This window comes from Hydra viridissima, unplaced genomic scaffold, assembly GCF_058129835.1.
Source record: "Hydra viridissima isolate aposymbiotic clone 2 unplaced genomic scaffold, HvirCarnegie_v1 scaffold_9, whole genome shotgun sequence".
In the NCBI taxonomy this organism is placed as follows: Eukaryota; Metazoa; Cnidaria; class Hydrozoa; order Anthoathecata; family Hydridae; genus Hydra; species Hydra viridissima.
The window spans coordinates 13,272,342-13,295,975 of record NW_028324308.1 but is presented as its reverse complement, the minus strand read 5'-3'; the positions used below and the strand labels follow the sequence as shown (position 1 = coordinate 13,295,975).

Here is a 23,634-nt window from a genome sequence, read left to right as displayed (position 1 = left end):
AGAGTTTACTGCTTATACACAAGTGTCAAACTTAGTTTGTTTAGGTGTCATATATGAAGTATTATATTTATTTTAGAAGAATAGGTTTGACTTAAAGGGATGAATCTACATTTTCATTCACATAGTTTTTTGTATTTGCATTGAATTTTATTTAGAGGTGTATGGATTCCTATGATTTTATTTTTAAAGTAGTTGTTGTTGGAGATATTGGAGTTGGAAAGTCAAGTTTAATAAAGCATTTTTGTGCTAGAACATTTGATCAAAATTTAAAGGCAACAATCGGTGTTGATTTTCAGGTTAATTTATATATTTTTGTTTAAAAGTTATATTTAAGATTTTATCATGTTTACTGTATTAATTTTACATTATTCTTAGAGTTACATTTTTAAAATTGTATTTTTTTTTTTTACTTATCAAATGTACATTATTATTTTTAAAGTTATTGCAAGTTATTACATTTTACTTGTTATTTTTATTTTTACCTGTTACTTTAGCAAGTCTGATGTTAGTTATTACATCAGACTTGCTAAAGAAATGGGAATGAAATCTAAAAAATTTTCTTAATTTACATAGATACAAAGTTTTAACATGCTTGATTGTTTACACAGATAGAAGAATGCAGCACACTTCACTATTAATATAGATGCAAGGGTGCAACTGCTTCATTGTTTAAAAAAGTGCAATACAAAAGTTAAACCTTTATGAAAAAATAAATTGTTCATTCACAATAAAGCAAATATTCTTCAACAATTTTTGAAGAAATCATAACAATAAAATTTCTTGCTAAGTCACTCCTGAGGTTTCAGAAAGTTCCTCTTGACTTTGGTATGAATATTGGTCCAATAATGCCTCAAACTCAGCATCTTCAAACTTTACCATCAAAACTTATTTGTACCCCTCAATATTCTTTTAAAGTTTGAACTTTAAAATAAAGTTTGTACCCCTGAATATTTTTTTAAAGATATATACAAGATTTTTAAAAATATAGACATTTTTTTCACAAAACAAAGCATTTATTTACAAATATTATATAAAAGCAGATAAGGATTTTTAGGCAAAGATATTTGACTAAAACCTAATGTGTCCAACATGTTCATAAATGTTATTGAGACTTCAATCTGTTAGAGATTTTAAATATATTTGATTGGAAATTAGGACCAGGCATCTTCAAGAGCAGTCTGAAGCTCTAAAAATGCCTTTGAAATGTTTTATCATTGGTATAAGCCATTCCACAGTGACTCAAAGTGAAGAAAAAATGGCAAAAATTATATAACCATTGCATTTTAATATGTATTAAATGAATAGTTATTGTTTTTTTTGTCTAAAAATCAGTTATGTGATTTTAAGTTATTTTTACGTGCAACAACCAGCAAAACGTGCGCGTATCTAAAAAACACACGCGTATGAAATTTTACACGCGCAAGCAGATTTTTTTTTTTTATTTTTCTTCTCGAATCAAGTAATAGTTTGCATAATACATAATTTATTTTTAAATCTCTTTTTAACTCACTCCAACTTGTAATCAGGCGTGATCACACAGTACACTACCATCCAAATTTAAGTCATAATTATTACCGGGCCCCTCCCCTTTTTCTAAAAACAATGATTAAAAGAATTTTCAAAAATAATAATAATAATAATTCAGTCATCAACAAAGAGTATATAATAGAATGCTCTTAACATTACTATTATAACTATTTTAAATTTTAATTCATAGAAAATTTTAATTTTTTTAAAATTTCTGTCATCAATTGTTATCCTCCTCTTTTGATAAAAACAATGATTAAAAGAATTATCATTAATAAATAAAAAAAATTCAGACATCAACAAAGAGTAGATAATAGTTCTACTTTGAGCATTACTATTATAACTATTTTAAATTTTAATTCATAGAAAAATTTAATTTTTGATGGCAAATTTAACTATAAATAAAAAATTTCACAAAAGAATCACGACTGTTTAAGAAGAGAAAGAACTTCTACTGGAAGCAATTTCCCATTTTCACATCTATGGTTAGTGAATTGGATGCTCGATATAACTGGATCACTCCTTATCATAAGATAGTTAAACTGGTTTTTCATAACATTTATCCTTGAAATTTTGCATGAATGGTTTAATCTTGCATTTCTAATCTCTTTGTTAAGAGCCTCTAGTGATTCTTCTGAATAAACTCCAATATGAAGTTCTAATGCATCGGCAATCTGTAAACCATGTTCTAAAAGTTTGTGAACACTTGGAGGAATAACATACCAATTATATTCAGAAAGAATTTTATCTGTTGTATCATTACAATAATTTTGAAAAGAGCTTGGATCTAAATCATATCCTGAACAAACTGCTTTTAAAATTGTTTTAAGTCTAGAAATGATGCCAACATCTACACCAGTTATCTCAGAGAAAGTAATCGATTCCTCAAAGGCTCTTCTGGCAGTATTACCATCATTAGTGTTTCCAAAACCTTGTTTGGGCATGTCAACAATAAGACTTAGTTCTGCCCTAAACTTCTTTTGGATAAATGCTTTTCTTTCTTTAACTGATTCTTTCTGCTTAGAGGTTTTAGCATAAAATGACCTAATTTTCAATTTATATCCAAGATGAAGAATGTACTCAAAGCATCTTATCCAAAGGTGAAGAGGTGAAAGGCCAAAAGATAAAGCTTCTTTATTGACAGGTTTAGATCTAATCAATTTAATGTCATTCATCTCTGTTGGCTTTGCTGAACATATATTACAGCTTTAAGAAGATGTAGTACTTGTCAGTGCATTAACAACTTTTCCATCAAACATAGTCAAATCCAAATTATACTTTATAATTGCTGTCATCATAGATGACTCAGCCGCTTCTGACTCTAAACTTACTACAAATGGTTCAAGTTTCTGAATCTCAATTCGTAATCGTTCCTCTTCTTCTTTAATTAGCATATCTGTTTCCTTTTTGTACTGCAAACATACTGGTCTGCAGAAATGTGTACTAGATGGTTTTTTGTTGTACCATATCACTGTATCATTAACAGTCAGTTTAAGAGGCACAATAGATGTTTGGAAAACACTCTCTTCATTTTTAATAACTTCATCTAGAGTTGTATCTAAATATTTTTGTTTATACAGACTCTGGTTAGACCCTCCATCAAAACCGCCTTTGAAATGCATGATTCCATGTTGATTGATATCTTTAACCAATAATTCAGAAAATATTTTGTTGCAACTATTTAGACTCAAGATTCTACACTGTGTGATTAAAAAGAGATTGAAGGGAGCAAACTGCAGATGTTTCTGAAAAAGTCATATTATCAGGATAGCATTTCTTTTTTTCAATTAAAATTTTATGAAGAGACGGATAGATGTTTGCATTTTGTAATAAGGAGCTATTTCTGATTATCTGGTATTGTTCATCGGACAGATCACATTGAATTTTTAGGCTGAGAGCATCTTCAACTTTCATTTTAACAGGTTCAAGCATAGACATGTTTTTCCTAATTTCATTTGCTTTATCTGGGTCCAAAGCCTTCTTTACTATAAAAATAAAATTGTTTCTACTAATGTTGGATTTAGTTGCTGCACTTTTTTATAGAAGCTAATGCCAATGCTTCATGATTGTTTTCAGCTAAATGGGCAATTTTAGCTCTTTTGCTTCTTTCACCAAGATTTTCCCAAACTTTATTTTTTCTACCTGGACCTTCTTTAAATTTAACTCTTTTAACAAGATCGGGGAAAAACTCCTCCTGTAAATAGAAACTTAATTAAATAGAATGATTGCATAAAAAAAATTATTAACAAATAACTCTGTTTCTTTACCTGCAGCCAAACACCTTCTTTTAAAATCAATCTGTCATAGTTTCTATTATGCTTATCTAACTTAGCTCCCACTTTTGCTTTAAAAACAGACAACTTATTCTTTAAGTTAGTAAGCTCTGATTTCATGAAGGTTATAAACATTTAAAACTTCTTTAAATAAAGATTCAAGCAGATTAACTTTATTGAAACCTAGCTCTTTGATTTTTTGAAGAAGATCAATTCTTTTCATGTTTTATATATTATCTATAACATAACACACAAAAGTTATCAATAGTTTAACAATCTTATTGTCATTTACATTATAGCTTAATAGCTACAAGTATTTTGAAAATCCATATATATATATATATATATATATATATATATATATATATATATATATATATATATATATATGTATGTATGTATATATATATATATATATATATATATATATATATATATATATATATATATATATATATATATATACTAAAAATAATAGGTAAGGCTGATACTCTTTTTTTAAAAGAGTTTATATTTTAAATAGATAAATAAAATTTACTTGCTTCAATTTACTCCAACCTTTTATTGTATACTCGCTAAATGTAATATTTAGCGAGTAAATGATAAAAGCTCTATTTTAGATTGGAGCAAATTGGAGCAGGTAAATTTTATTCCATCAAATGGTATATTGCTGACAGTACTCAAAAACACTAAAATCAGCGTGGAGTTATGCGGAACATTTTTGTTCTTGTACCACAAATAATGTGTTACAAATAAATAAAAAATTTTTTACTAATAGATTTCTTCATGCTGAGTAATAGCTTAAACCTAATAATCATTAGAAAAAAATCATTCAATTACATTGTGAATTGACACAATTTTAATAAATTAATAAAAAATACTAACACTTTAGCTACTATGTCTCCATAAAATAAACTTCTAAAACTGACTATTTTATCGAACATTTCCGGTTTTTTTTCGTCATAAAAAAAGCATTAATAAAGTGCTTCAAATTAAGTTTTAAATTGTTATGCATCTGGCCTTACCATCATTAAAAGTTATTTGTATTTAGAAACTAAAGACTTTATTTTTTTTCCTTTTTTGCCACTTTTTAAGGATTTTGAGCCACTGTGCATTCTAGAAAGAAATACCCATAAGCTTTCCATTAGGTTCAGGTCAGAAGAATTTGGAGGCCATGTCATTAATGTGATACTTGATGAATGGATGAATTAGTAGCATGCACCTTAATGCTCTCTTACTGAGAAACCAAATTCTTATTCAGAAGTGTATCATGAAGAGGCAAAATATTACTTTCTAATATTTCTTTATTTTCCTTAATATTTATGTGATTTGATATAAAAGCCATTGTATGCTTTTCCTCCCCATACCAATTATAAATTATTGATAATTTCTAAAGAGCTTATGTTTTTAAAACTTTTAAAAAGTCTGTCTTTTTCGTGTCTAGTCAGCAAATCTTTATCTGTGATATCACTTTGATCCATAGTCTTCACTATTAACAATAGACACTTGCTTTAGTTTTCTCAAATTCACTCAACATTTTTCCTTTTTAACATTGTGACTGAAAATAAAAGCATATGTCAGTACTTTTATAGTCATAATATCTACGTCAGTACTTTTATAGTCATAATATCTGTGTCAGTACTTTTATAGTCATAATATCTATGTCAGTACTCTTATAGTCATAATATCTATGTATGGTTTATAATATATATTTATGTATTTTTATTATTAACATTTAACCAATATATACTTCTATACTTATTCACAAACAATATGTATAATTTGTGGAATCTAAAATGATACAAGTTATATAATACTAGAAATTTAGATAAATTTTAAATAATCTACAGTTTAAACCAAGAATCTATTTGAATCTATTTAACAATTCCAACTAAGTAATATTTTGTTAGTTTACAATTCCCCAAGTTTTAAAACCTTTATATGTTGCATTATAGTTTTGTGTATGACTTTATGATAATAAAATAGTTTTGTGGAGGACTTTATGATGTAAAATATTGTATAATATGGTACATTGCATCAAAATAATATAGTATATTAGACATAATTTTTATTTTTTGTAAAAGTAAAATAAAGCAGTAAAGTTTAACCTATGTACCTAAATAGCAATCTTATTTTTTAGGTTTGTGATGTCAGCATTGGTTCGGGATATTCCAAGAAGCACATAAGACTTGATCTTTGGGATACTGCTGGTGAGGAAAGATTTAGAGGCATTACATCTGTTTTTTATCGAAATGCACATGCTGTTGTTATTGTATTTGATTTAACTCGAAAAAGCACATTTAATAGTTTAACTTTTTGGCTGGAAAGCGTGAAACAGTATTGTGGTGAAGATATCCACATACTATTGGTAGCAAACAAGTGTGATCTTGAATCAAATGTTAGCACTTCAGATATTGAGGTTTATAGTTTGAATTTATTTAAAGCTAAAAGAAACAGACAAAAATTATATTGTTTTTTTATACAAATTTTTGAACAGATCTTTGTGATTGTATTTTCATGTATTTAAGGTGCTAATATAAACAAAATTATATGCATAACATCATAAACAATCTAACAATCGTAAATTAGTCTACTAAACTAAAGTTAATGTTATATGTTAAGCAAGTTATAATTTCGTTAGGGCAATTTTTTTTTCTCATATTGTGCTCTTAAGATGTCACTTAACAGATGCTAACAACTCGCTACCTTTTAAGATTTGGATATTTGATATGGCATTTTTATTTAAATTTGTCAACATATTGACAATTTTCCTTTTTTAAATTTATTGATGTGAAACTAAATAATCTTCAGTCTGAGATAGTTCTCAGACTTAAGATTATTTAGTTTTACTATGTATCTATTATTTTTCTAACCATTGTACCATGACAGATGTTACACCAAAAAAACACTATTTTATTTCAATTCAGTTTTACTTTATACAATATTACTGAATTTACATTCTTTCCGTTCTCTGTAAAATGAATTTTCATAGATAAAAGGTTTATGAAAATTTTAGACAAAAAAACCAACTTTAATATTTGGGCTTCTGTAATTTGGCTCTGGTACAGGTTAATCATGCTTTATTATGAGGCATGCAAGAGATTTAATGTTCTTTAAGCTCTACACTTAGCTCTGTAAGTTTTTTACAATTTGATGACACTATTTTAAGTTTTTATTGTTTATTAATTCAGGAGTTTGTATATTTGCACAGCGTTCGTTGCACCGAAACCAGTGCCAAAAACTTCATTAACATACAAGAAACTTTTGTGCAACTCTCAGAAGATTTAGTTTTACGACACGATCAGTTGTTGTCATTAAGCTCATTTGATCCAGGACCAGGGAGCATTTTCTTGGAACAGGCACCTCAGCAGGTTCAAAACTACTGCTGTGGATATATTTAAAGTATAAAAAAGTTAGATTTCTAGTAAGTTTTTGTTAATTTCATAATTAGCTAGCTTTTTTTTTTTCTCAAAGTGTTGCTTCAATTGCCTTTTCTTTTTTTTTTTTTTTTCTTATGTAAAGTGGTTTTCTGACTGTTTAATGGATTATAGGATACTATCTCTAATTTATTAACATTTAGGATGTTTTTAGTGTTTTTGAGTTATTAAATTTCCTTTTAGGTATATGATCTTTTTCAAATCAAGTTAAATAACTTAAATAATGTCTAAATTCAGTGGTGCTCTTCAGCTCACAGATCTCAATGACTTTATTACTCCTTCACAAGTCTGCATAAAACCTATTGAGGTAGAAAGAGTGAAGAAGAAAGGTGGTGCAGCTATAAAAATTGAGGGTGATAGCTATTATCAGGTTAATAATTTCTGTCCAATCAAATATCAATGTTGAAACTCTTAGCCAAAGTCCAAAATAATGTCAGATATTTTATGAATTACATAGAATAAGATAAAGGGTTAATATTGGTAAGATATTCAGACACTTTTATATGACACTAATATTAAAATATTAATTTATCCAACCTTTTATTTATTCTAGCAGTTAATTGGAGTAAACAAGATTGGGTAGAGGAAGCAATAAGATCTTTGATCAGATTATTTCATGTAATAAGTCTCTTATTTTAATATTACACCTAATGATATACTAAAAGAAGAATTTCAAAAATGTAGTTTGAGTCTTTAGCTAAATAATCTATTAGGAAATATGTAAAGCGCATGAATCAAAATTGAAGTAGCTACAGTTTCTAAACAGTATTTCCTCTAAATAATAACATCTTAAAACTAGGTAAGTTAAGCTTATATTCTGAAGATTTTTTTTTGTGAAATAGGAAACAGACTTAAACAAAATATTAAAACATTTTTTATAAAGAATAGAAGAAACATCTATTTTTTTCTTTTTTTTTTCTACCAAGAGGTAGAAAAATATTCCATATTTAGAAACCATAGATTTTCTTTAAATGAGTTGTTTCAAGATTTAATGTTTATGAATCTTATGATATGCAAATGATTAAAATTTTTAATGAAACTAATTCTTTTGGTGGGTTTACATGGTAGTTTTGATTTATATATTGTATTAAAGTGTTAATTCTATGGCAATAAAGTATTTTTAGAGATAACATTTGTTTAAATTTTATCTCCTCTTCAGGTTGATGTGGAAAGTGGTGAGCAAGTGCACTTAAAAAAAGCAAATATAACATTAAATGATTGTTTAGCTTGCAGTGGGTGCATAACATCTGCAGAGAGTATCCTTATTGCTGAGCAAAGCCACCTTCAATTAGAAAAGTATTTTTTGTTTGTTTTAGTAAAAAAAAAAATGCTATGAAGTTTAGACAGTGAAGTCTTTTCTGTTCTCTTTTGAGTGTACTTAAAAAAAGAAAGAAAATAGAAAAAAGGAAAAAAAAAAAAGGGGGGGGGGGAGAACTAAGGCATTTTCCAACTCCACATGCATTTCAATAACTGCAATGCAGTAATTGATTTTCTGAAAAGATAATTTTTAATGAGAAAAAATGGAAAGCATATTGTTTTAATAACAGTAAAAAACAAAGTTCATATAATTTTTTTTTCAAAAGTTGTCAAAAGTTTGGTCATCACTAAATGATAGCACATAATTAACTATGAGCTTCCTTTTTGCTTAAAAAATGCTCATTTCTTTTGTGACCTTTTTAACTTCAAATGATGTATCTTCTAGAATTCTAGATTTGTGTGTCATTTGAATATTAAAATGTCAAAAAATTTAATTTATGATCATTTAGAGGCAAATTTTGAATAAACTTCAGGAGATGTAATTGAAAAGATGAAATTGTTGCTACATTTTAGCAAATATTATTGTTTTGATAAATTACCATAAAAGTGTAGCAATAACACTAGTTTGGCAAGAAGTTGGCAATATTTTTAATTGTATTTATTTTGGCCATTGTTTAAAGTGAATTATTTGATACAAAGTTACAAAAGCTATTTGGACAAAAAAGCAATATTTATTCTCTATAACCACTTTTATCTCCTTTTTTATAGAAGTGTTACAAATTATTTTCAAATATCTTTTAAAAAGGTTTTTTTAAAATTTAGGGAAAATATATTTTGTGAACCAAGTTAAGCTATTGTGATGAAATTTTTGTTAGTTTTGTATGTTTTCATACAATTCAAGATATTTCCATGCATAAATATTTTACAAGCTGAAATAGTTTTTACAAAGTTTAAAGTACTGGCAGTATTTAGCAGCCTATAGAAATTGAATTTTGCTGTAACCTGATAGAGCATTTTCTACTTTTTACTTTTTTTTTATAGGGTTCTTGCAGAAAATTTATCCTCTGAAAACAGGAAAACTGTTGTGATATCTCTATCTCCTCAATCAATAGTATCTATTGCAAATAAATATGATGTTGCTGTTTCAGATGCTTATGCAAAAATCACAACTTTCTTCAAAGATTTAGGATGTGATTATGTATATGATACAAATCTTGCTCGTAGCATTTCTTTACTTGAGATACAGAAAGAATTTGTGGAGAGGTAAAGAAATTAAAGTTGTTTTCTGTTTTTGAATCAAACGTTTTTAAAAAATTTATTAAGGTTAAATGTTTGCAAATAATTAGGAATAGCATTTGAAATTTTCCAATTAAATTTCCAATCATACAAAAAATTTAACAGTATTTTTAATTAAAACCTGTGAAATCTAGTAAAAATAGAAATTTATTAAATTGAAAAAATGTGACTAGAAACTAAAAATTTACTTATTTTTCTATTTTTGGTTAATTTTTATTTTATTTATCTACTGTTTTTGACCTGAATTCTTCCATCATACTTGATTAGTGCAAAGTTATGCTCCCCTTTCAAACGACTTTTTTAACATAAGCAAGTAGAAACACATGCAAGTAGCATTTAATGAAAAATTTTATCATTGTTTCAGTAAAAGTTTTAACTTTATGCATGGTAAGAGATGCAATAGATACATTCTAACTTTGAGGATCTTTACTGGTATATCATTTCAGACCTTAGTTCACCAGTATCTGTTTTCAGTTCACTACCTATAAGTCATCTCTAATGATTCTTTTAGGTGGTGTTGTGCTATCCTGCTAATGTAGCAGCTCTAAATTTTACTTAGCAGAATAAGTTAGGGTGTTAAACTGCTTTTTGCTTAGAAATTTTTTCTTGTTTTTGCTTGAAAACTGTGCTAAAAAGCTCTCAACTGATGATAAACCTTTATCTGAAAGCTGTTAAAAAAACTATTTGAAAGTTAAAGTGATGAAGAAATAAATTACTTAGGACAACAAGAAGTTAGTAAGGAAATGTCATAACATTTTTAACTAAATAATGATATGAATTCAAATATTTGAGTTAAGTGCGTTTGTCTTGAATTGATTGATATCATCTAGAATTTTCAATAGTTTTTTATTCCTAATTTAAATCAAAAAACATGACTTAGCAAAATTAAAACATAAAAATCAAAATAAAGAAATTATGTTAATTTATATAGTTCAAATTGTTCTGCAGTTTACATATAGAAAAAAAACGTTTTTGTATTTAAAAAGATAAACCAGTTATTAAACTGCTAAGCTATGAAATGCGTTGTCAATAATTATATTTGGTATAAACTGATAAAACTAATAACACTGTTATTATTTTTAAAATTTATAATAATGTTATTAGTTAATGTAATATAATAAATTGTTTTAGTTAATTTAGTTATTATTCTAGTTATTTTAGTTTATTACTTTAGTCTTAATAGAAAATATACAAATCTTAAATTTTCATTAAAATAGCACTATAATTCCAATATAATGTTTTACTTGATTACACAGAAATTATCCACTTTGACTGTTGTTGTTTTTTGTTTTTTTTTTTGGTTTGAATGAAATATTTAACAAGACATTCTGTCAAAAATAAGATAGCAATTACTGGGAAGAAAAATTATATTCCAATGTTTATAAAAACCATAAGCACTAAACTTACCAAAAGCACTTTAGGTGTAATGGATAGCAAAATGTGAATAATCATCCTAGAGCTAAAAAATTTTCTTTAATCTGGATATAATAAAAATGATGGTTAGGCTGAAATTTGTTAATATATATATCCGATAAAGTTGATATAATAATTTGTTAAGGTTTAAAAGTAGCAAAAAGACTATGTTGACTTCAGCATGTCCAGGTTGGATATGTTATGCTGAAAAAGTGCACGGAGAATTGGTAATTCCTTACATCAGCCGAACAAAATCTCCTCAACAAATAATGGGAAGCATTGTAAAGCTGCATTTGGGTAAAAAGTTAAATAAAAATCCTAATCAGATGTATCACGTTACAATAATGCCATGCTATGATAAGAAGCTTGAAGCATCGCGTACAGATTTTTATAATGATATATACAGTACCAGAGATGTGGACCTTGTGATAACCTCAGCAGAAGTTGAAGCCATGCTACTAGCAAAGAACATTGATTTTTGTAGTCTTTTTTCATCACCAATTGATAAAGATTATAGTTTTGTTGATGATCAATATACTTTGTTAAGTCATCGTGGTAGTGGTTCAGGTGGCTACTTGGAACATGTTTTCCTATACGCTTCTAAGTCTTTATTTAATGTAATGCCTGAAAAAATTTGTTACAAACCACTACGAAATAAGGATTTTCAGGAGGCATTTCTTGAGGTTGATGGTGTTGTGAAGCTGAGATTTGCTTTTGCTTATGGTTTTAGAAATATTCAATCTATTGTACAAAAGATAAAGCAAAACAACTGCAAGTATGATTTTGTAGAGATTATGGCTTGTCCCTCTGGTTGTTTAAATGGTGGCGGACAAATTCGTGCTGAAAGTATAGATGATGCAAAAGCATTAATCCAAAAGGTAACTTCAACTTATAATGCATTAAAACAAGTGAATCCATTAGATGACAGGAAAACAAAAGAATTGTACGATGAACTTTCAAGAGACAATTTTCAGACAGATTACCATGCAATTAAAAAAACAAGCCCATCATTAAATATTCAATGGTGATTTGTTTTAAACCTAACTTAAATTTATGTGATATATATTTTCTTAACTTTGTAAAAATTAGAAAATAATTTCTCTTCTGATAATATAATTGCAATATGTTATTTAACATTTTACATTTTTGCATATTTTATATAATTCATCAAACTTTTTATCTTTTCAAAATAGTTTATATAAACGCTCACTGTATTCACTGTGAGGCTTGGAAGTTGTTGCATTATTTTATTTTGTTTTTGATATTATGTTGCTAATATTGATGTGTACAGAGTAGAAATTAAGAAAAAATGGTCAGTGCATATATGTGTGCTTTTACTTATTAAATTTGTTAGATATTGAAATGGTTTTTTAGTTAGCTGAGCAATTTTTCATGATACTGTTCTACCTTTTTAACTTTCTGAAGTGAACTCATTTGCTCAGCTAGAGGACAAGTGAACTCATTTGCTCAGCTAGAGGACAAGTGAACTCATTTGCTCAGCTAGAGAACAAGTGAGTTTTCTTCAAAAAGTTAAAAAAGTAGAAAAGTATCATGAAATATATTTATTCTAAGTAAACAAAGTTTTTGGAAACATTTTAGATTGGCTTGAGAGTGTGCAGGAATTTTGATATTAGCTTTGGCTTATGCATAAAAATACAAAATAGATAGTATCAGAAAAGACTCTTGGTTTTTTATATAAACATCACTTTATTGTTTCATTTCATTTTAACTTTAGGAAAAATTCTCTTGAACTTAAGCTTTCCATTAAAATGTAGAGAAGAATATGTAAATTGAATAGATATAGAAAAGTTTTATCTGTGTTTTTGAGATTTATGAAGATTAAGTTGTTGCTAGCTTTTATTAGTTAGTTAGCAGAAAATCAGCAGTATGAATAATAGTTCTGGTGAAGCAATTGGCTTAAAGAAAACCAGGTAACTTTAGAAGCTTAATCTATTGAAAGGTTTGTTCCTATTGTATTGCAATTGTATTGTAGCAATTTTTTGGTTACTAGTAAAAAAAAACACTTATTTCAACTGGCTAAAGTCATTCTGAATACTATTTCAAAGGTAAATTATGTATTAAGTTTTTCAAGCTGAATACTATGCTATATTTAGCGAAGGTAAGAATTCTCACGTTATTTAATAAATTAAAAACTTTTATATATTTTTAAAATTTTTTAAATTTGTAGAGTCCATGGTTTGCTGGATTTATAATTACAATAATAATTGCAAATAGCATTTCTATCAGCTTTGAAACTTCAGAATCTTGGAAAGTTCAATATTCTCATACCTTCAAGTTTCTAGATTACATTTTCCTTAGTGCATATGCAAGTGAATTTTTACTTAAAATCTATATAAACCCAAGAGCATATTGGAGTAGTGTATACAACATCTTTGATTTTTCTATAACAGTTTTATCTTTTGTGCAAGTTTGTTTTGGTTGGATCCAAGTTGAACTTAATGCTTTCAAAGTGTTAAGATTGCTTCGAGGTAAAATTATCTGGCATCACTTTGTTTGAACGGCAAGTTTTTTTTGTTTCAGGAGTCAAAAAAAAATACAAACAAGATACAAAAAGAAAAGAAAAACAAAAATAGGGAAGTTTTATTTATAATTTAGTTAAGCAATTAATTAAATTTTTTTTTTAGCATTTTGCACACTGCGAGCTATATCATTCAGCGAAGATTTGAAAGTTTTAGTTTCAGCCCTTATTGTAACAATCTATAAGTACGTTATACATGTTATCATCCTTATTGCCCTGTTAATGACATTTTTTGCAGTTGTTGGATTCTATATATTTGGTTATGAAGAGACAGGTGATTTAAAAAGATGGGGCAACATAAGTGTTTCACTGTTGACGCTTTTTACCTTTGTTACTGTAAGTTTGTCATTGAACAATCTTTATAAATGAAGGATTAAAACTTTAAAATGTTTGATAAAGCTTGTAACTCTGTTTGAAATGTTAGATATTAAAATCAAATTTTTAGTTTTACTATTACAAAAGCCATAAATTTGATTATTGAATTATGGTTTTAAAAAATGTTTCTCTATAAACTTTAAGCAAATTTAAGCAAACTATTATTTCAGCCATCAAAATTGTGAAAATTTTTTATTTGTTCTAACACTAAAATTATATCCGTATTAAAAAATTGAAATTTAAAGGAATCTAAAACTTCAAAAGTTATTAATTTATAAATCTATAAAAATTATCAATTTTTAAATTGAAGATAGTGATCTCCCTGTAATTAATATGATCTTGTTTAAGATTAAGTAAAGCATAAAGATATATAACATATGTATCCTTGTAGAAGTGAATTAACTATTTATTCTTTTATAGTTTGTTTGTTTTTTTTAATTCATTTAAAAAATAAATCTCAATTGTTTTATTAGTTGACTTAAGTAAGTAATAAGTTAAAATCTCTTTTGGGTCTATATTGATTGACATTTAGCATAGATGAACTTTTTTTCATTTTTAAAAAGGCTGATGGATGGACAGATATTGTAAAGCACATTGATACTAAATACCCAGGCTGCAAGTGGTTTGCTGTTGTGTTCATATTCATAGGCCATTTTATTTTTACAAACTTGCTTGTTGGTATCATGATCATGGTAAAAATATTAACACTGTTGTGTGCATGCTGCTGTGTGTATATTTTATGTGGGTGTATGAAGTTTATTAGTCAGATATGCTGGCACATTTTGCTTTAAATAGTTTAATATAGATTTTATATATTTTTAAAAATGTATTTATTTTCAACAGAACGTACATGACATTACACAGAGTTTCTTACAACGCCTTAAATCAGTCAAAGAAGCACAACTAAAGGTCTAATATTTTGTTAAATTTTTTCTTTACTTTAGTTGTTTTTAATTAAATTTAAAATCCGAAAATGTTAAAATTTATTTCATAGATTTTTATAATTTATGGGTATTAGGGTTTAATTTATTCAAAATTCATATAGAGTCATTCCATATCAACTGGACCAAACTTTTACAAGGTCCAATATGGACAACCTTAGATTTTGATAAATTAAGAAATCAGGTCATTTTACATAAAATTTATACTCTCAAGTATAAACTGTTTTTTCTTCTTTTTAATAAGTTTATAACTTAAGAACAAATTGTTTACATACCTCATTTTTTCAAAGCAAGTAGCTATTCTGTGGATACTTTTAGATGAGCAAAAAATTATGACTTTCACACTGTGAGCCATAAAGACTGCCATGTTCAACTTTTCCCAACCTTTAATTTTTTCTCATATTTTAATAAATGCTGGTTAGTTATGTTATTTTTTTTTTTTTTTTGTATTAGAAAAATCTAAAGCAACATTAAAACTTTTTATCATATTTACCCCTTTTAAGTGATAGATACTCCGTTTACAATGATATTACCTCCTTTCAAAAAAAAAACTTTTTAAGTTAATATCTTTTATTCTCCTCCTTAAAAAAAATAGTTACACCTTAGTAAAAATAGCACAACTATTTTTATACTTCAATATTTACATCTTATCTAAGCAAAAAGTGGCTGTAGCAGATTTCAATCATTTAGCATAATCTTTATGCCCAATCCCTTTCTTTTTATACTGAGACCAACTTGGTTTGAAGACACTGTGTACAGCTTCTCCAGTCAGTTCAGCATATAATCCTAGAGAACATCAATTAAATTTGAAAAATGGGAAAATATGGCAGACAACTAAATGTACTTTCCAGGTAACCTTCAGCTTTGCATTTAAATGTATTTTAGTATACTGCTGTAGGTCTTCAATAACTGAAGAAATATTGCCGAAATAATTCTTGATTTAATCATCCAGATTTTTTAAAAAGATTTTTAGAAGATTTATTGTCTTTAGTTCCAACAGTTAAAGTTAACCTTAAAAAAAAAATTTAACTAAGTTATGTATTTTTAACCTACCCATTTTTTTTCTACCCATACATATTTTTAAAATTTTGAAAAAGTCTTTAGCAACCAAATTAATTACTAAATTAAAAGCCTCATATCTGTTAAGTGTTTTAAATTTGCACTTACATCGTTATCCAAATCTGTTGAGGGTTGACTTTTTTTGTGTTGAGGGATTTTTATGATCAGTCTTGCTATGCTGCATATATGATAATGACAAATACAATTTGTATTTGTTCGGGTAGAGTGTAAATATTCTAGCACTATTTCAGCAAAATCAAAAATATGTGGCAGTATAGTATTATCTTTTTTGCCATTACTTATATCAAGTGGGTCTGAGTGACATTTTTTACATATTCCACAAGGCAAGCATATTTTTTAATGTCAAAATTTTAAATGAATAAAGTTTTAATTTGTTCAAGGACAGCATCAGTAATTTGCTTTCTTTATACAAATCACACAAACTTCACTGTTTTGATCATGTGTCAATTCTGTTTTATTGTGCATGTTTTCCAAGTTGTTAAAATAAAGATTAGATTGTGTATGCAGTAACAATAACAATACTATTTTTACATACTTTTTGGTTGGATAAAATTTAAACTTATTTGATTCTAGTTTGATATGAAATTTGAAATAGTTCTCCATTGATTATGGTTTAATAATGAAAATAAACAAAAATTATTTGTTTTTTAAATTATTTCAGTTGTAAATATCAAAAAGTGAATACTTTTAATTTTTTCAGAGTTTTCAAGTATATATATTTAAAACTACATTGTTATTTACAAACAGCTCATAGATAATTTGTCATGGCCATGTAATCCAATGTAGTTACGTAATTATACTAAAATGCAGTTTTTCATTTTGGGGTCATTTTTGACTGACTAGATCTATTTATTCAAAAGTCATGTCATCAAAAAAGTATCCTGTTCATCAATTTTATATCAGTCAGAGTGAAATTTAGATAAGAAAAGATAAAAGAAAATGTATTTTTAGATTTGTAAATCTTAGCAAAGAACAGAAATAAATATAGATTTTAAAAACTAGATGTAAAATACAAAAAAATATTTAAAGATAAGTTGTTAATGACTATTATCAAAGCTAAAATCTTTAAGAAGAAATCACTTAGGAAATGTTGCTTTTTACCATCAACTTTCACAGGCTCAAACTTTTTTTTCTGAGATACATCCTTGAGTATTTGTCAGGCTGAAAAGTTTATAATAACAATCATTGAATATTTTTTTGTTTTCTTTTCTTTTCTTTTCTTTTAATAGGTAGGATTCATTTTTCTACCAGTTTTTTTATTAATTTGTCCTGGCAAATTCCTGACTTGTTTTACAGTTCTTTGTAAAGTCATAAATAGCATTTGGTTTTCTTTTTTGTCAAACTGTTTGGAGCTAGCATAAGCAAGTTAATTTTTTCAGATTGTTAAGATGTTTTGTTCTTCTAAATTTTCACTGGATTCATAATATTGTCTAAATCTTGTTTGTTTTTGCAGCAAATAGTTCCACTTTCACCAAGTGCTATCTACATGTAGTATAGTTGCAAGTCTTTTGTTTAGCAGTTTTTATTTAGTTCACTTTATGCTTTTCATATACAACTTCATTTCTGTTAGAAACAAGATTAACTGATAAGCAACCAAAAGTGATGATACTTGAGTTTAGTTTTTTTAACATAAGCCTGACTACAAAATTGTCATTATTTTGGGAGAATGTTATTACCATTTTCATCCGTATTTTATATTTCATGTACATATTCTTAGAATACAGATAAAAAGAAAAATGCGTCTTTCTGCAATCAAGGCAGAGTTTTAGACCAGGTAAAAAACCAAAATCTTTTACAACTTTAAGACTAACAACTCGAACAGGCTATAAAGAAAATAGAGCTAAACCTTTTTTAATTTTCTTTAGCTAAAAGCAGTTGTTTAAATCTGAAGCTTTTTCATTTTCTTTTTATCTTTATTAAAAGGATTACAATAATAAAAACATGTTTGCTTTCTTAACTAAATTCTTAATTATCTACCAAATTAATTATATTCTTAATTAGCTCTAAAAACATAAACATTTTCACTTTAATTTCTAAAAATCCAATATGCTTTGAATATTAAGTCCTGTTTAAAAATTTAGACTAACTTACCTAATCTACTTTAATGAGTTCACAGTCATTTTTTGGCTTCTTCTGATGACTTAGATTGATGTGTACAAAAAATTTTAAGAAAAAAGTTAATTTAATCTCAGGTAACAGACCTTTAGATTCAGAGACATAATTTTACAAAATCTAAGTAGGATACATTTGATGATGTAACTTTTGAATAATTAGCTCTAGTCCCCTAAACTTATCCAAAATTTCTTTGTAGCATGAATAGATCATCATCCAATTAGGTTGGAAGCATTTTGAAATCTTATTTTTAAAAAGAAACTTTTCGAAATCGCAATTTTGCAAGGAAATTTCAAGTTTAGCCTCCCATTATGGAAGAAAGTCAAAATATAGAACCTCAATTTTTTGCTACTCAAAATTGTCCACCAAGTACTTACTAGCTTTGAAAAATTAAGATATGTTTTTGCTTGTGAGGGTAGATTTTATTGTTGAATGACTCTTTTTTAATTAGGCGTTCTAAAGAACTACACGATATTGAGCTGAATTTTTCAGAATTTACTCATCACATTGATATACACTACCTTGACAAAATCTTAGGTGTAGTCCATGTGGGGTAATAAGTCCACTTGACATGGAATTAATCGTGTGATATGAAGCCCTAAGTTAAGAGTTGCAACTCTGATGAAATTAAAGTTTTTTTGTTTTTTTTATAAAGTTTGTTAATTTTTTCATTTTTACAACTTTAACTTTTGTTTTTAAGCTTAAGAAGGAACATCTAAACAGACGGCAACATAACGATGTAAAAAAGATGTTAAAAAAGCAGGTGATTGTTTTTACTTGCAGATTGCAGGAAAAAATATTGTAATAAAAAAAGGCTCTTTAAAATGATGTGAATGTTAAACAAATTTTGCTGTAAATTTACTAGAAAGCTAGTCAATGTTCAAATTTTGAAGAAATGACGAAAGGTTTTTACGAAACATTGCGAAACGACGATTATGTCATTATAAATGATGTGTCTGCACAGCTGATGTGGATGAAGTTATACCTTGAATCATTGGAACACTCTGACGTTTACATGCACCGGTAATTTAGATTAGGCTATCAAGTTCTTTAACAAGTGTGTCAGTTTTGGTTATTGAAAGACGTTATAAATCTTAAAGTTAATTTTGCGTTGTAAAAAAATATTAACTTGAATTGTTGAAGACTTTTTGTTTAAGTATTTTAAGCTAACGTTTGTTTGTTTATTAATTTGGTTATTTATGCAAACTCTCTTTAAAAGTGTTAGGAGAAAAAACTTTTTCGAATGCAAATTTTGAATGCGCCTTTATTTTTTTGTAAATGAACTCGGAGTTTGTCGTCTTTTACTATGTATTACTCGAAGTAGGTTTATCCATCCTTTACTATGTATTACCTTGAACATTATTTTCCCTTAGAGTTCAACAAACCCACCGTAAGTTGGCTTTAATTTTGAGTGAAATGTACGAACGCCAATGCGTGAAGCAGTATGGTGATTCCACTGAAAGTTGAGTATGCGTACTTCTTTGTTTTTATGCATATTCTTTTCTTTTGTGTATTTGTGCGTACTCGAAACCGTATTCTTTTGTTTTTGTGTGAGTTTTTATAATAATTGATGTCATGTCGTTAAATGTATCTAATTAATGTAATCTTCAGTAAATCTTTCCCTTCGTCCCTAAATGAAAACCTCTCTTCTGACATATAGATATATTTCGCAGAAGTACAACAATAAATCCATTTAGATAAGAAAGTTTATCGTTATTGTTATAGATGTATATGCTATAGATGCATATTATTATTGTGATAGGAGTATGCTGCATATTGTTATTAGTTTTAGTTTGTAGTTTCTTAAAAGAAATTTCAGAATAATAAAAGTTCAATGTTTTTTTTGTTGTTGTTGTTGTTGTTAAGTTTCATTAAAAGTATTAGAAACTGCTTTGTTTGGCATTTTATTTTTAATTTGTCAAAATTTTGTTGCATTTTTTTCATTAGAATTTTTGCGCCGTTGAGAATTATTTGGTTGCGCTTGTTAAGGATTGTTAAAAATTGCATCGTTATGATAGGTTTATGAAAAAGAAACAATTTTGTGATAACGTATTGTTCTTTTTTTTTGTTGATTCTTTTTTTAAGCAAAAGTAATAATATGTTGATACCTTGGTCATCTCTCAAATTTGCGACCTCCTCTGTATTTTCAATTAAGTCGCAGACGAACTTACTATACCGTAATCTACTGCTGGGCAGTCACCAGGCAAGATTTATTAACTTAAAGCCGAAACTTAAGGAATTTATTCACTGTGACTATGTGGACTCAATGGATTACGGAATTTATGCTCTAACTACAGGTTATATAAGAGAATCTGCTATGGAAGCTGGTCGATTAGCCATTATGAGAAAAACTAAATCTCGTCAAGTTAATAAAATTGTTTCAGAGACACCGTTCACAAAGAAACCTTTAGGAACTCGCATGGGTAAAGGTAAAGGGAAGTTGGATTATTGGGCTTCATCTGCGGTTGCTGGCCAGTGGTTATTTGAATTTAACTGCGATAGCGAACTTAAAGCTTTAGAAGCATTTGATCAAGTCTCCAAGAAACTACCGGTTCGTGTGCATTTGCGGAAACGACCGAAAGAACCGAAGCAATTTTTGAACGGAGAGCAGCTGATAAAGATGTTTGAAGATGATAAAGAAAGAACTAAACGGTTATCATTGGGAAAAACATAAGTCTTAGTTTTTAAGTATTCAATGTAATTTTAAGCAACCAATTTCTTAAAATGTTCTTTACGCACAGAACTGAAGTTTAAAATAATTTTTGTTTTTTTCTTTTTTCTTTTTTCTTTTTATATTTGAAATTTATGTCTTTAAAGCAGGAGACCTCAATTTTTTGTGGTGTGTTTCAGTAAATAAATCTATATTATGTTTAATTTTGCAATTTGTAACAACGATTGCTTTAGACAAATGGTAGTTCACCTGAGAGACTGTTCAAGAAATTTCTTTGAAACGGTTTTGTTAAATTAAGGATTAATGGTTTTTTCTGGAAAATAAAAACATGTCTTAGTGTAAACTAGACAAGATGGAATTGCAAAAAAGAAACGCAACAGTCAAAAATAACACTGCTCAACACTGAAAAATTTTCCAGAGTTTTTTTAATTTTTTTTCGGTTAAGTTGAGTGTGCTTGCGAAAGGTAACTCGCAGGTTAAAAACTCGTACAGTACGGTTTACACTTTATTTTAAACAGTTACTGTGGTTTGGGTAAAAATAAGATTTTCTTCAATTAGTTGCGTGTTTGAGATTCCAACTATGATTCTAGCGGCAATTAGTCTTTTTATGTATGTTCCACCTCCCTTGCTACCGCTCTTCCTTGCTCTTCCCTATAATCTAAGATTTTTAGGATATATATTTAAGTAAGAATGCAAATAATGTTAATGCTAATGTTTCACCTTAGATGTTTCAAAGGAGACAACATGAACAAATTGTAATTATATTTCTGATTTACGATTCCAAAGAAAATTTTGGATCACCGAAACAAAACATTTCCAGGTTCGCTTTTCAAGTTCGTTCGTATGTTCGCCAAATTTTCGGTCTTATCAGCTATTTTAGTCACTTCCCCTCAAACTGATATGACCTTACGCTACTGAATAGTAATAAACTCCATTATTATAATAAGAACAAATTACAGAGAAGAAAAATTAATTATTCGTGAAGCTAAAAAAGATCCATTTATCTAGCAACACCATTAAAAAAATTTAGAGTTAAATGTAACAGCACGAACAATTAGAGGACATTTTAGTCTAGAAGTGTGACTTTATTTTAAAAAAAACATGTAAAAGCCAGAAAATAGTTTTGTCATAAATATTCTGCATTGACAAATAAGAAATGGGTACAGTTTTGTGAACAGTTGAATCTAAATTTAATATCTTTGGATCAGATGGTAACCAGTTTGTTCGCAGACCACCAAATAAAGAGTTTGACCCACATTACACTAAAAAAACACTTAAACTTGGTAGTGGAAGCATTATGGTGTGGGGATGTTTCTCGTCATCTGGTTTTGGTCCTTTCTATTAATTACAGAGACTATGACAGCTGATATTTATATTAATATACTTGAAGAAAAAATGCTTCCTTATGCTGAGGATAACATGCCGCTGCTCTGGATATTTCAATAAGATAACGATCTAACACATACACTTCAAACACAAAGAGATGGTTCCAAAATAATGGTATAAGACAATTGGACTGGCCAGCACAATCGTCAGATTTAAATCCAATAGAAAATTTATGGAAAATTGTAAAGGATGAGGTTGCAAAACAAAAGCCTCGGAACAAAAGGGATCTGTGGGAGGCTGTGAAAACATCATGGTACGCTATTCCACTACCAACATGCCATAAATTGGTCAACAGCATGTCCAAAAGACTAATCGAAGTTTAAAAAAATAACGGACATGCAACAAAATATTTTTGTATATATTGTATTAAGTGATTAATAAACCTTTTTCAGAAAAAAATAAAAGTTTGTTTTTGTTCTTAATTGTTTTAAATTTTTTTTGTTAAATATTTGTTTTATAAACATTGAATTTTTTTGATTTTTTCAAATATACGATCAAGTTAACCATTTCTGTGTTTATTATTTTTTCCAGTAAATTTCAGCCTACTTTAAACAAAATTGTTAGTAACATTAGAAAAATTGAAAAAAAAGTTCATAATTTTTTTTTAAATATGATTTTTAGCAATAAAGTTTATAAAAACATAAAAAATAATATCAGTTAACATCAATTGCTGTTAATAAAAAGCATTTTTATAAATGTTAAGATAGTGTATTTATTATTTTTTCCATCACTGTATAAAACACGGATATTTAGTGAAAGCTGCTTGTTGTCCTTTGTTGAAAGGAAGATTTCCATTTTCAAATCTACACAAATTTTCCAGCTATGATCTTTATAATTTAGTTTTTCTAATACTAAAGAAATATTTCTACATTCTTTTCTAATAGAATTTGAATGTCCTATAGGTATAGAGTAAGCATTGAACAATCGAGTAGTTGCTTCACTTTATCCGATAAAAACGTATACTGAAGCAACAACTCGATTCATTTCTTAAGTGGAAATAAATGCTATTGGAACTTGTACTTTTTAACAGCTCTTTTGCTTGAAAATAAAAAGCTTTCAGTCTGGCAAGTTTATTTGTTAAAACTAGTACCTGTTAACCAGTGGTATGAAACATTGCTACTTTTAAGTGTTCCTATTCTCGAGCTAGTATAAACCAAATGATCTGAATTCGGACATTCGAAAATAAGTAATATGGATAACTATTCATTTGTTTTTGAGGTGCAATGGGGTTTCCTTTTTGGGTCTCATTTTCCAAACAAGAGATTCTGGATTTGCCGGTTTAGCATTTCAAAACCCGGGATTAGGCGGGATTGGCCGGGATTGGCCA

At 27.7% G+C, this 23,634-nt stretch overlaps 3 protein-coding genes and 1 long non-coding RNA gene across 6 annotated transcripts; 3 read left to right on the top strand and 1 right to left on the bottom strand.

Moving 5' to 3' along the window:
- Nucleotides 1-63: 63 nt before the first annotated feature.
- On the top strand, nucleotides 64-7,224 carry LOC145186127 (ras-related protein ORAB-1-like). The gene is made up of 3 exons (XM_090097183.1): nucleotides 64-296; nucleotides 5,941-6,590; nucleotides 6,645-7,224. The coding sequence occupies exons 1-2, from the start codon at nucleotides 162-164 to the stop codon at nucleotides 6,325-6,327; spliced, it is 522 nt and encodes a 173-aa protein (XP_089953309.1). The 5' UTR covers nucleotides 64-161; the 3' UTR covers nucleotides 6,328-6,590; nucleotides 6,645-7,224.
- Nucleotides 3,548-3,920, bottom strand: LOC149884148 (uncharacterized). Its single transcript, XR_016455527.1, has 2 exons — nucleotides 3,795-3,920; nucleotides 3,548-3,721 (listed from the first exon to the last, which is right to left on the bottom strand). It is a non-coding gene; the product is annotated as an uncharacterized LOC149884148 (long non-coding RNA).
- On the top strand, nucleotides 7,004-12,526 carry LOC145185896 (cytosolic Fe-S cluster assembly factor narfl-like). The gene is made up of 5 exons (XM_090097180.1): nucleotides 7,004-7,224; nucleotides 7,421-7,607; nucleotides 8,397-8,533; nucleotides 9,536-9,757; nucleotides 11,349-12,526. Exons 2-5 carry the CDS (start codon nucleotides 7,461-7,463, stop codon nucleotides 12,229-12,231), a joined length of 1,389 nt encoding a protein of 462 aa, XP_089953306.1. The 5' UTR covers nucleotides 7,004-7,224; nucleotides 7,421-7,460; the 3' UTR covers nucleotides 12,232-12,526.
- Nucleotides 12,527-12,967: 441 nt separating this feature from the next.
- Nucleotides 12,968-21,006, top strand: LOC145185897 (cation channel sperm-associated protein 3-like). 3 transcript variants are annotated; one of them, XR_016455391.1, is made up of 9 exons: nucleotides 12,968-13,134; nucleotides 13,215-13,269; nucleotides 13,392-13,692; nucleotides 13,849-14,078; nucleotides 14,681-14,809; nucleotides 14,961-15,909; nucleotides 18,951-19,013; nucleotides 19,116-19,273; nucleotides 19,624-20,088. XR_016455391.1 is itself a non-coding variant. In XM_090097181.1 (9 exons), exons 1-9 carry the CDS (start codon nucleotides 13,091-13,093, stop codon nucleotides 19,715-19,717), a joined length of 1,140 nt encoding a protein of 379 aa, XP_089953307.1. In that variant the 5' UTR covers nucleotides 12,968-13,090; the 3' UTR covers nucleotides 19,718-21,006. The 3 variants fall into 3 exon arrangements, 1 of the variants encoding a protein (XP_089953307.1); XM_090097181.1 differs by having other exon boundaries at nucleotides 14,961-15,026; nucleotides 19,624-21,006; XR_016455392.1 differs by lacking the exon at nucleotides 19,624-20,088 and having other exon boundaries at nucleotides 13,849-13,927; nucleotides 14,961-15,026; nucleotides 19,116-19,206.
- Nucleotides 21,007-23,634: the final 2,628 nt, after the last annotated feature.